This window comes from Ictalurus furcatus, chromosome 24 (genome assembly GCF_023375685.1).
Source record: "Ictalurus furcatus strain D&B chromosome 24, Billie_1.0, whole genome shotgun sequence".
Taxonomy (NCBI): domain Eukaryota; kingdom Metazoa; phylum Chordata; class Actinopteri; order Siluriformes; family Ictaluridae; genus Ictalurus; species Ictalurus furcatus.
In genome coordinates this window covers 12915505-12927609 of record NC_071278.1, presented here as the reverse complement: position 1 = coordinate 12927609, position 12105 = coordinate 12915505, and the positions used below count along the sequence as shown (strand labels likewise).

Sequence of the window (12105 nt, the reverse complement as noted above, 5' to 3'; positions counted from 1 at the left end):
AAAAGTGTGTCAGAATCTTTTTCCACCCTCGATGTGAAATTACACTGTTTAAAAATTAAGTGAAAAAACAAACAAACATTTTAGGGGAAAATAGGAAAAATAAAAAACTTTTTTAAAAAAACAACAACAACAAAAAAACAAGTGTGCACACCCTTTTATAATTGGGGATGTGGCTGTGTTCAGGACGAACCAATCACATTCAATCTCACGTTCAACAGTAATTATCATACAGCTGTCATGGATTAAATTATTCCCATTAACCCCAAATAAAAACCGTCTGTTTCTGTAGGATTTTCTCCACATCTTTTTGGTTTCATCCGACTGCTGAAGCCAAGGAGCTTACAAAGCATGTATAGGATCTCACTGTCAAATGGAACCGATCAAAAGGGGGGTAGAAAAGAACTTCCAAAACATTAAATGTACCATACAACACCGTGAAGGCCATCGTTAACAAATGTAGAAAATGGAGCACCACAGTGACATCACAGAGAACAGGACGTCCCTCCAAAATTTATAAAAGTACAAGACAAATCTTACCATTGAGGCTGCCATGAGATCTATGGCAACATTAAAGGAGCAGGAATATCTGACAAGTACTGATTACTCTCTGCATGCGACAAGCTTTCATATTCTTCACATGTCTGGGCTTTGGAGTAGGCAGGCTAGAGAAAAGCCCTTTCTCACATAAAATATCCAAGTTCCCCAAAAGAACATCATACACAAGGTGAAGCACGGTGGTGGCAGCATCGTGCTTTAGGGCTGCTTTTCTTCAGCCAGAACTGGGGCTTTTATCAAGATGGAGGGAATCATGAATAGCTACAAATACCAGTCGATTTTAGTACAAAACCTTCAGGTGTCTGCTAATAAGCTGTAGATGAAAAGGAATTTCACCTTTCAGCACGACAACGACCCAAAGCATACATCTACATCAACAAAGGAACATCTTAACCAAAAGAAGATGAATGTTTTTGAATGACCCAGCCACAGCACAGACCTAAATCCAACTAAAAATCTGTGAAGTGACCTGAAGCAGGCTGTGCACAGGAGATGCCCTTACAAATTGATGTCTCTAGAATGTTTTTGCAAGAAAGAGTTGGAAAACATTGCCAAGTCAAGATGTGGCACGCTGATAGACTCTGAGTGGTGTAATAAAATCAAAAGGTGCTAGTTAAAAACAAAGTATTAGTTTAACGTTGTGCAAACTTATGCAACCAGGTAACTGTTTAATCACCCCCCCCCCAAGTTGCCTTAAAAATTTTCTGATTTTCTGTTTTTCCACTTTATTTGCGAAAAGATCTGACATGATTTATCTTAGTGTCGCTGTTTACCTTCACAAAAACCTGCCATTTTAACAGGGGTGTGTAGACTTTTTATAATCAGTGTATATTATTCAGTATATAGAGTTAATGGATCCGTTTCAGCTGCAGAAAGTAATGTGTCAAAGTGAGGAGCGCACTCACACACACACACACACAGACACACACCCACACCCTAATCCTATGTAATGTTCACTGGCTTGTATTAATCGGAGATATTTATAATTAACTATGTTTTCTACTATTGTAACATTATGAGTTACGATAATGCTCCAAGAACCAAGCACTGTGGGTAACATTAGAAGCCTCAATCAATCATTTCAGCTAAATGAGTACAAGTTGGTCACAAAGCATAAAATAAAAGCCTATGTAAGATCCTGTAACAGACTGCTACCAGATTTAATTTCAAGTTTCCCTTCAAGAGAGTGGGCTCATCGGATTGGTTTCCTTCTCCATTCTTGGCCAACAAACAGAAAAGAAAATAAAAAAGTTACACGTCATGACAGATTCCACAGTTTCTGTGAGGTCCGTGGTTTGTGCAGCAAGTGCCAATAAAGAGCCATAAAGCGCCGATCACCAGATCCTCACGTGATCACCTGCTGTATGACAGTGTGTTCATGAGGACACGACTGCTTGCCACAATGTAGCCTCTTCAACAGCCGCTGGAGCTTGTGGGCAAAGTTTTTGTTCATCTTCCTGTACATGAGTGGCATGGCGAAGCTGCTGGAGAAGGCGAGCAGCTGCGAAAAGCCTCTCAGAAAGGCATAGACGCCGGCGGTTTGCATCCGGGGCACGTCAACCACCGTCAGCAGCAGCAGTGTGGTGTAGTAAGGTGTCCAGAGGACGAACTGCACGCCCACACACGCCAGCAGCAGCCGGTGGATCGAAGGATCCATCCTTCCCGAGTCCTGGTCCAAGGGCGTGGCCTCCTTGCGGATACGCAGGATGAGGCAGAGGGCGTAGAGAACGGCGGCGGCTGGCACGGCGTACCCGATGAGCGTCATGATGGCGTCGGCTGCCTCTTTGTTCTGCATCTTGGAGCACTCGAGGATCTTTGCTGACACATGGTTGCACACGTAGAAGAGTAGCGAGGAGAAGCTAGTAAGGACAGCGCCACCCCAAATAAAGCCGCACACGTGTTTGGTGTTGTAAACGCTAGACATGTAGGTGCGTGGCAGTGCCCGCTCAATGTAATAGTCCAGGCTGAGCAATGCTGTTGAGTACATGATAACCAGGGAAGAGATGTTGAACAGGATGAGGAGGGTGATGTACACCTCATCGTTATGCTCCCACGCGGGCCACTGCGTGAAATCTGGGCCCAGGAGCACGACCGGAGCCACCAGGTTCAACACGAGCCCAGCGATAGCCATGTTCACAAAGTAGACATCCGGCATCGTCATGGACATCTTGTTGGAGAGGTTCACTGCTACCAACAGGGCGTTGTAACACAGCCCCACGGGGAAGCACACAATGAGGTAAAAGAAGGAGAAGATGGACAGAGCGAGGCCCAAGTCCCAGCATACAGCCAGGTCCGTGCTGCCTTCTGTCTCATTATAAACCATGCAGCTCCACATGGCGAGGACACCTCTGCGTTCCACTCCGGCTCACTGGATCGACTGCAGGAGAGAAACCACAAACAAACACAAGTCATCAAATCGACTTTGAACAAATTTCTTATGGTGGCAGAATATACTTTCATTCTTACGCTAGATGTGAAAACGTCAGTCGATACGAGACAGGCGTTTCCCGATCCTGGGCTGCAGAGAACGTTTTAACTCGGGTACTTTTCAAGTGCCAAATGGAAAAAATAAATAGCAAGTGAAACTATGTGAACAGTGTAGACACCAGCAACCACCGGGTCAAACGCAACACAATGTGGTTCACCAGACATCAGTTTCAGCAGTGAGCTGTTCAGCATGCAGACGAAGAGGAATCGTATAGAACACATATCACGATATGTTTGCTTCCATAAAAATGACATTGGCAAGAGTGCTCACATTGCTGACATCTCTTGGCTGTATCACCTTTAAGTGTGTTGTTCTAGACCTCCTGGCTAAAGAATGGCACGCTTCAGGCTTGTACTCCCTCTCTTTCTCTGCATAACCTGGCAGAAGGTTAGGCGGATTTATGGGGTGAAATATGATGCGTCACAGTGGGAGTTGTGAGTGGGTCTGAGAGGTTAGCGTTCATGAAAAGGTCACAGAACTGGCCTGGCCACATAGTTACTAGGCTTCTGCTTCACCTCTGATACAACCTGCAAGCTTGCAGTCTGTTCGTATATATATCACACATCATGATGGTAGCTCAGTGCTAAAGTTCTCCTGATGCCAAGGTTGAGAGTTAAAATCTTAGCATTGACAAACTACCACCAGTCCTCTCAACCGCTCAGAGTAACTGCTTTGAATTTAAAAGCATCTGCCAAATGAAGTGAATAAGGTCGTGTATTGTCACATATATCAGTATTTGCACGATTTGTACTCAGTCCCTCCAGGATTTCGCAGAAATTGACGCAAAATCAAAGAAAACTGCGGAATATTCTGAGGAGCTCACAATTTTTCAAAATTAAAGCAGATTTTCCATAGATTCGGACCGAGACGCGCCATGTGATGTAATCACGACGCTCGTTCAGCTGTTTATATCAAAATGAAACATTTACATTACATTACATTTATGGCATTTGGCAGACACCCTTATCCAGAGCGACTTACATGTGTCTCAATCATAAATCTGAGCAGTTGAAGGTTAAGGCAGCTTGGCAGTGCTGGGGTTTGAACTCATGACCTTCTGAGGAGTCAGCCAACACCTTAACCACTGAGCTACCACTAGCGTTAGGGCGGGGAGATATCTTAAAACAATTATAACAATAATTTCCCCAATTAAAATATCACAACAATTGATAATATCACCCGCAGAATCGGCGGCTCTCGGACCTAGCGTTACAGCGAAGTGGCATTACTCCACCCTCAATCAGGGCAGCATTTTGCACCCTCAGTGAAGTATTATATTCTCCTAATTGTATAATCTCTCAATAGCCAAGGTGTATGGATAGTGCTTAGAATTTTCCTTCCAATGGGGTAACGTTGCAATGAGACACGAGGTGAAAGAGTTCTGCAGCCTGATGATTCGCCCAGTCGCAATCCAGCCCTCTGAACATCCGTGGTTAATAACAGTAATAGGAAATATATTACAGGTTAATATTAATCTGTGCTTTTAAGATAATTCTATGTGAATTGGCTGCAAGGTGTTCAGAACAGGTTTTATAAAGCACTATAAGAAGTGGGTTTTTTTTGTGATTACAGTGGGAGGGTCATGTTGCTATAGTTACAATGTGCTGTGGCGTGAGCAGTTTTTTTTTCATCAACACAAATCGTGCTCCAGGCAGCACTTTTCCAGGAAAAACGCTATTAGTTCTTTTTCCTCCTTGCAAGCGCGGGCAATTATCGCCCATCAGCATTGGGTCACGTGTGCAATCATCTATGAAATCCAATTACAATTCGCCCTCTCGCCCTAATGTCCGCCCTCGACTTATGTTAGTCCTTTTCTGCAGGTTTGCTAACTGTGATGGGCGATGTATATTTCCCTCCTCAAAACAGTGAACTCTATGGTCAGTGTTATACTGTAGATTTACCAAATGAATATGCCTGTATGTTGCTTGATCTAAAGCTAGTACTTTTTTTTCATGTTGATTTGACGTCCCTTGCTGAACTCGGGGTTGAGTAGACCGTCCCGAGTTACCGAGTAGGGATTCAGAGTAGAAGCACTGTCCTAATCGGAGGTCAAAAAATTGTGAGTTACAAACTTTAGTTGAATGCAGCAATAACCATAGTGCTGTAAAATAGTTTGATAAAACTAAGGCATATTTTTAAAGGATTATGTAATAGAGGAACAAATACCCCTTATTTTGTCACAAATTTGAGCAGAGAGAAAGATTCAACCTGTAGCAGGAGCACACGCTCGGATTTGACTGTTAAAACCCTTTTCTTTTTTTTTTTTTTAAATTGTTAACCTAACCACTTGGTGTAAACAAAGAGTATAGAAAGATGCAAATGTATGGTATGTAAGTAAGCATTTGTTTATGGGCTGTTTAAGGCACCAGAACAGACTCTGTTCTAAACGTTCTTCTTTTGTATTGCATAACTCAACTGCAGCTCTGAGAAGTTTCTGGCCTCATGACAAACACCACACAGCATAACACAGCTAATACACTGTCTCCGCCTGCCCTCAGGATATAATCCTCTCGCTCCTCGCACCTTGAAGCGTGTATGCACAGAAACAGTGCCAACAACTTTTTTTTTTTAGACTGCTCTCACATGGTGGTCTAACTGAGATATATATCCTGTGTTTGTAATAAACGATCCTCAGTGACGCTGCGTTCTTGTGACGCTGTTGTTGCTGCCAGTTCTGCTGTTTCTGGAAGACGAGTGTAGGATTACCTGGGCAAGAGTCTAACCATGCTGCCTCCAGGCCAGAGCACAGGTGTAAACACTGACTCTTGTTTACATATGAATTGGGAAGTCTGAAGTGCTACTGTGTTTAGTGTTTTTGCAACAATGTCGGTTTGACGTCACTCGTTGAACTCGGTGGAACTTGTCAGCCCTTACAGGATTTCGTGGAGTTTTTTTGTGAATCTTGCGATCAAAAATGCTAAATTCCGCTGTGGCTTTTTTTTTTTAAACTTTGCGATGCAATTTGGAGAGTTTTTTGTGGAAAACTACTCGAACTGGTGAAATCACAACTGCACGAAATTGTCTTTCACAGTGATGTTTGTTGGTAAACGAGACCTTTTAGCTGTACTCGTGTTCGACGCACGTGAATCGAAGAGGGCTTCAGCTGAACGCGCATCGTGATGACGTCACGTGATGCGTGACGGCCCGGATCTGCGGAAAATCTGAAAAGTTGTGAGCTCCTCCGAATACTGTGTTTGATTGATTTTGTGTTCGATTGATTTTGTGTTCATTTCTGTGCTTGTAAAATCCTGGAGGGACTGACTTGTAGTCAAGAAGACTTGCGTTCCTGAGTAGGAATTTCAAGTTGCCAGGGTGTTTTCTTTGCTTTTTCCTAGTCGGAGGCTGTGAATTACAAGTTACGACCCCTAGTCGAACGTAGCAATATCTTTCCAAGCGTTTCCAAGAAAGTGATGCTGCGGTTGAGACAAAGTTGCAACTTGTGATTCCCCGCCTACAACTGGTAAAAGTCACACCCCCTCAACTTGAAATTTTAACTCTTCAACTTGGGGTAGTCTTCTCAACTAGCAGTTCCTTCCCCGTTTACGAAGTGACGTCAAATCAACACGGCTGCTGAAGGCCGTAAACAGTGTAACATTCCCCTTCTCCACATTTAAATTAGCTGACAGCAGTATTGGCTTACATAACACTGGCCATACTAATCACTGTTTTGATAAGGTAATCATCAACGCATCCATATTCGCGTTCTTTTTTTCACATTGCATGCCGAGCGTGCCGAGGTGGGAAATGACGTTATTACAACGTGCAAATTAGCACGAACACGGTGCCATGAACGCAGCGGTAATTTTAACGCTACATTACACGTTACAGCTATAACATTCTATACCACACGTGAACCAGCCCCTCTTGTTTCCCGCTTCACTGCATCTTTTCTGGATGATTTCTGAAGAGTTACAAACACATCACTCTGAGAAGCATTCCAGAGCCACTGGCTCACATGAGGGAGCACGATTAAAGAGCCAGATTCCAGAGTACAACTGCGGTAACGCTGCCCTGCGTCATTAGCTGCAACCCCTGATGGGGGGAAACTCATCTCGGCACGCTCCTACGGAGAACAGTCTACAGTGCTGAGGGAGTGACGCTGAGTGAGTATGATGGGAGGTGAGCGATAAGGCAGTTCCACGTCTCGTCAGATCCCCACTGGAATGTACAGCGTGGTCACGTGATTGCACTTCAGATAAGCTTCGGATGTGCAGAGTAAATAGAGAGCGACAGAGTGGTACGATATATGCAACAGAGTTAGGAAACGCTTCAAAAACGAACCTGGATAAATAATAAGCAAGAATAGCGGTTACACTGTCTGGACGTATGATTAGACTACAGCTTAATTTCCTTAAGCGTTAAGATCGTCCTAACTGGGAGAGAGAGAGAGAGAGAGAGAGAGAGAGTATTCAATGTGATGCTCACTCCACAATTTAACACTGATCTTTGTGATCCGCCTATGTCTATTAAACTGAGGCTTCTGAGTGCATTCACAATCACAATTAGGAATGAAATAAACAAATAGAACAATCCTCCCTAGGTCTACTAGGCATAATTTCATCATTATTTTCATATTTCTAATGCAAAAACAAAAAAAATGACTGAAGTTCTGATGTACATACATATTTTCACCTTATGGACTCAATCTGTTCTGTAGAAGACTTTCGGTCAGCCATTTTGTGTTGTTTCCATCTCTGATTCACAGTTTTTCTAGCTAACTAGGCAACTAGCTTGCTAGCTCACTCACTCACTGCTGACATGACTGGCTAGCTAATTGACAATTAAAGCATACGCTTTAGTTTTAGTTCTGTAGCAATACGTTTTAATCGTTACTAGAGTAAACATTAGCAGTAGATTTAGATTTACACTATTCCAAAAAAAAACAAAGCAAAACAAATTAACACGAGGTAATATCGTAATTTAACATTAAGCTTTAATGTTTCTAATCATTGACCCACATTTTTCCCCACTAAAATGAACCTCATTTCTACTTCTTCACATGGAAATATACCAACTATTTCCAACTCATCTGCATGGAGGAATATTTCTCACAGCAATAGCTTTTTATTCCCTTCATACAGTATGTTCACTAAATAACACAGTATAACACTGTTATACACACTACTATCCAATCAAATGCCATTTTAGATTGGTAAGAATAAGAGCCTGCTAGAAACTGATTTCTTAAGTACAGTATTAGGAGACATACTTTTGTTATATAATATAATGAAAATTCATTTTGGCAGAGCTGCTTGTTACAAATCGAATGGAAGTTTCACACAACAGGAAGAAACTTCAACCTAAAGTAAACCTGATCAAACTGCAATCAGATATTTTTTTTGTCTAAGAAATTGAGATCACGGTTCTTTGACCAATTTTATAAAGAAAAATATGCACATTTATTAATTCTTACATTACTGTAACTACATTTTCCAAGCGGATGTTTGTGAATAACTACCTACATACCGACCGGCCTGTTATGTCCCGCCCCTGAAGACTGATTGGTTGACATTACAGGAAAGGCTATAAAGGCTAGGCCTGCTCCTGGTTTGCTCTCTTTTGTTTTGGAAGTTGGTGATTATCTAGGTGGTTTTGCTGTGACGCCTTCATCCTGATTATTTTTTCTTGGTTTGCCTTTCCTTTGTATGTCTGCGTGTTTGATTGATTGTTTTTCACAATTTCCCTCCATCAAACATTTGCATCACACTGACCACTGATGATCCAATCGGTTCTTGGAATCTTGACTGTAAATAAAATACCAACTTAGTTTTGAAGTGCGATATGGCCCAGGCTGTAACAGACTCCTCTGAATTTCGTTCATTTACTATAAATCTGTAATCAGATTAAGGTGCCAGAAGAGTCTTATGTCCACCCAAACTTGAACAGAAACCAGCAACGGTATGGAATTAAATCTGTGCCAAAAATATTGAAACTAAATTTTCAAGAAACTAACAAAAACATACAATGAGAAAGAAAAAAAAAACACTCTGAAAATGAAAACGGTGAAAAATGTAACATGGTCTTCAAATAAACAGTTCTTTTTTTAAGCTTCGTTTTCTAATCATGCTTCATGAATGCACTGCCTGACTTTTCGTTTACGCTTTCAAAGATTTCGTTTATGCTGTGCAAGTTTACGTTCGCCACTCTGGCACAAGCCTCTTGTGTGGGCGGGTCTTAACAGCAATTTACTCTCTTTGGCTAGTGAGATTTGGATGGACAGCTCCCTGACCTGAAAGTAGAGACTTCAGTGGCGTGAATTTTGGAGAAGGTTCTGGATGCGGCCCTCTGTATAGTTATAGCATTTGTAATGTTGTAATGAAAACGACTTACTTACTTAGTCAGTATATTAGTTCATAATTCATATTTGAGGTTTGGGTAATCTCATACGACTACTATTATTTTCTCAACATGAGCTCTCAGGAGCGGCACGGAGCGTCGTCATTGTCCTCCTCCTCAGCTGGACACTCGCGCTGTCGATCTAAATCTCACTAGCCGATAAGAGTAAATTGCTGTTAAGCTCCACCCACACAAGAGGTTTGCGCCAGAATCGCGAACGTAAACGAAAACTCTGTCAGCACGTTCATAAACCATAATTAGTGGAAAGGAAGCTTGGAAAACTGTTAACAAAGAATGTTGTTTATTTGAAGACCATGTTAAATTCTTGCCACTGAGTTCACTGTTTTCTGTTTCAGAGTGTTTTTCTTCTCTCATACTGTACATTTGTTTGTTTCTTGAAAGGTTACGTTCAATACTTTTGGCACATATCTAATCCCATACAACAGGTGAAATAATTGGACACAATTATTAGACATATTAGAATAATTAGACATAAATCAGCAGATTTTTGGGTTCCTTTAAATTTCACTCAGCTATCTGACAATGTTTCTCCGCTTTTACTTCCTAGACTTGTAGTGCTTCAGGTGCACAACACGGAGCCATATGGTACAGCATCTGTGTACCAATCAGTGAATAAGGAGGAATAGAGATGCTCTGCTATTTGTAATAGCAGTTCCCTAAGTGCTGCACAATCTAAACTATTCTTGAATAAAATTGCTTACATTTTTTGCCCACATTACTTTTAGGTTGATAATAACAACCCCTGAAGCAACAAAGTGATTTTGAGTAAACTTAGATTTTTTTTCCCCTCTTGGCACAGTATTAAGAATATCTCTTCAATTTTTTCATGGCTAAAATAACTTCAAAATAACATTTGCTTCAGAGTTTTAGTCTTGTGAACGTCGGGGACTCACAAGCACATCCATTTACGAGAAAAAACCCGACGGTAGTCGGACAGAAATGGTTGGCTGTTAAAAAAATCCTCAGCGTATTTTTCCAGTACAAATGTCTCAAACATATCCAAATAATATGTGCATCTTTTTTAGATTTTAAATTCTGACTTCAGCACAGAGATGTGTAGACGAGGACCTGGCAGGTGACTGGACTCAAAACTATAACAGGAAATGAAAAGGTGCACCAAACCCCAAACGTGATTTTTGGACTCTTGAAACGAGGTGAAAATGTGGAGAAAACAATTACGATAAAAATGAACTAATTCTTTACTACAAACATCTGTGTTAATACTCATGTCAAAAATTAAGATTATTGTTTTGTTTCTTAGTTTGATTAATCTGTTAGTTAGATGCAACATGGATCTCTCTCTCTCTCGCTCACACACACACACACACACACACACACTCCACATCCTAAGCTTCTGCTGTCTTCTTGCTAGGCAGTAATGAACCTGATGTAAATCACTCCACTAAGCCTTGGCCCAATGGAGGCTGTTAAGAAGATATAATAAGTTTAAACTGTGCTGTTGGGTTTGTATTTCATTATCTATATACACGCTTATAAACACGGTGGCTTCCTGTCAGGAGAATAAAACTAATCCATGCCTAGATGAAGCGATAAAAACAATGTCTACTCTAAACTACTTAGGGCTTCTTTTAGCTGGAAATGTTTATGTTCAATGGCTCACATGACACTGAGAGTCCCCTTACCACACACACACACACACACACACCAAAACTGAACCTCTACATACAACTGCCTCAAACATGAATTAAATGTTGTTGTGTGGTGATTAAACTCCTACATTTATACGAGCTGTGAAACTTAATAGCGTTAAAAACAAAACACACACACACACACACACACACACACACACACACTTAACCAGAGGATACTCACTAACAGGACTGGTTTCTTGCACCTATGGAGGCATCGGGTCCTGCTTAACTTCCACTGACATTTCTCTCTCCTCTTCTACACTCTTCACACAACTTCTCCCATATTATGAAACCTGCTGTTCCACAACTTCACGTAAAAACAAACAAATCCGAACCCAGGCACAAGGATGTCCGTTAAGGTGTTATAGTTCCCGTAAATAACGTCACATATGGTGGAGTTTCGTTTTTTGTTTTTCGTCCCGCACCGAGCTTGTTCTCTCTCTCTCTCTCTCTCTCTCTCTCTCTAAAAAAAAAAAAAAAGTAACAGGGGAGGACGCTGGAGACTTTACTCGTGCTGAACTCTACGGTGTGTACACACGTGACCCTCCCCCACCGCTCTCTCTCTCTCTCTCTCTCTCCGTCTCAGGCACGCACTCACAGCTCTGAGGCCCGACAGGGATGACGCACGCTCATTGGACGAGAGGAGAAAAGGAGGCGGGGCGATAAGGATTAAAAAAACTCCAGACTGAACGTAAACACCCTTCTCCTGCTCCTGCTCTTTACACTAAAGTGATGGGAATTCTTTTTCTTTTCTATTTTTTCATTATTATTATTTTTTTACACACACACACACACACACACACACATATATATATATATATATATATATATATATATAGATAGATAGATAGATAGATAGAGATATTCTTTATTTAAAGATGCATTAGGTCAGATTTATGCAAAATCAGGTCTCCAACGATGAAGCTGAATAAGATTTGATTTAATGATTGAAAAAAAAAAATTATTAACTGACCCCGCCCATTTGTAAAAAAAAAGCTCCGCCCCACCACAACCTCACAGTGGTTCAGCTAGTTATACATCAGTTATATACTG

The 12105-nt window shown here is 41.4% G+C and overlaps 1 protein-coding gene across 2 annotated transcripts; it reads right to left on the bottom strand.

Moving 5' to 3' along the window:
- Positions 1-1506: 1506 nt before the first annotated feature.
- Positions 1507-11819, bottom strand: gpr146 (G protein-coupled receptor 146). 2 transcript variants are annotated; one of them, XM_053613171.1, is made up of 2 exons: positions 11234-11819; positions 1507-2932 (listed from the first exon to the last, which is right to left on the bottom strand). In XM_053613171.1, the coding sequence occupies exon 2, from the start codon at positions 2888-2890 to the stop codon at positions 1901-1903; it is 990 nt and encodes a 329-aa protein (XP_053469146.1). In that variant the 5' UTR covers positions 2891-2932; positions 11234-11819; the 3' UTR covers positions 1507-1900. The 2 variants fall into 2 exon arrangements, with proteins under 2 accessions (XP_053469146.1, XP_053469147.1); XM_053613172.1 differs by having other exon boundaries at positions 11238-11819.
- Positions 11820-12105: the final 286 nt, after the last annotated feature.

What these genes read in the sequence shown, in the direction of transcription:
- gpr146 (XM_053613171.1), bottom strand. Translation starts at nt 2,890, where the DNA reads ATGTGGAGCTGCATGGTTTATAATGAGACAGAAGGCAGCACGGACCTG.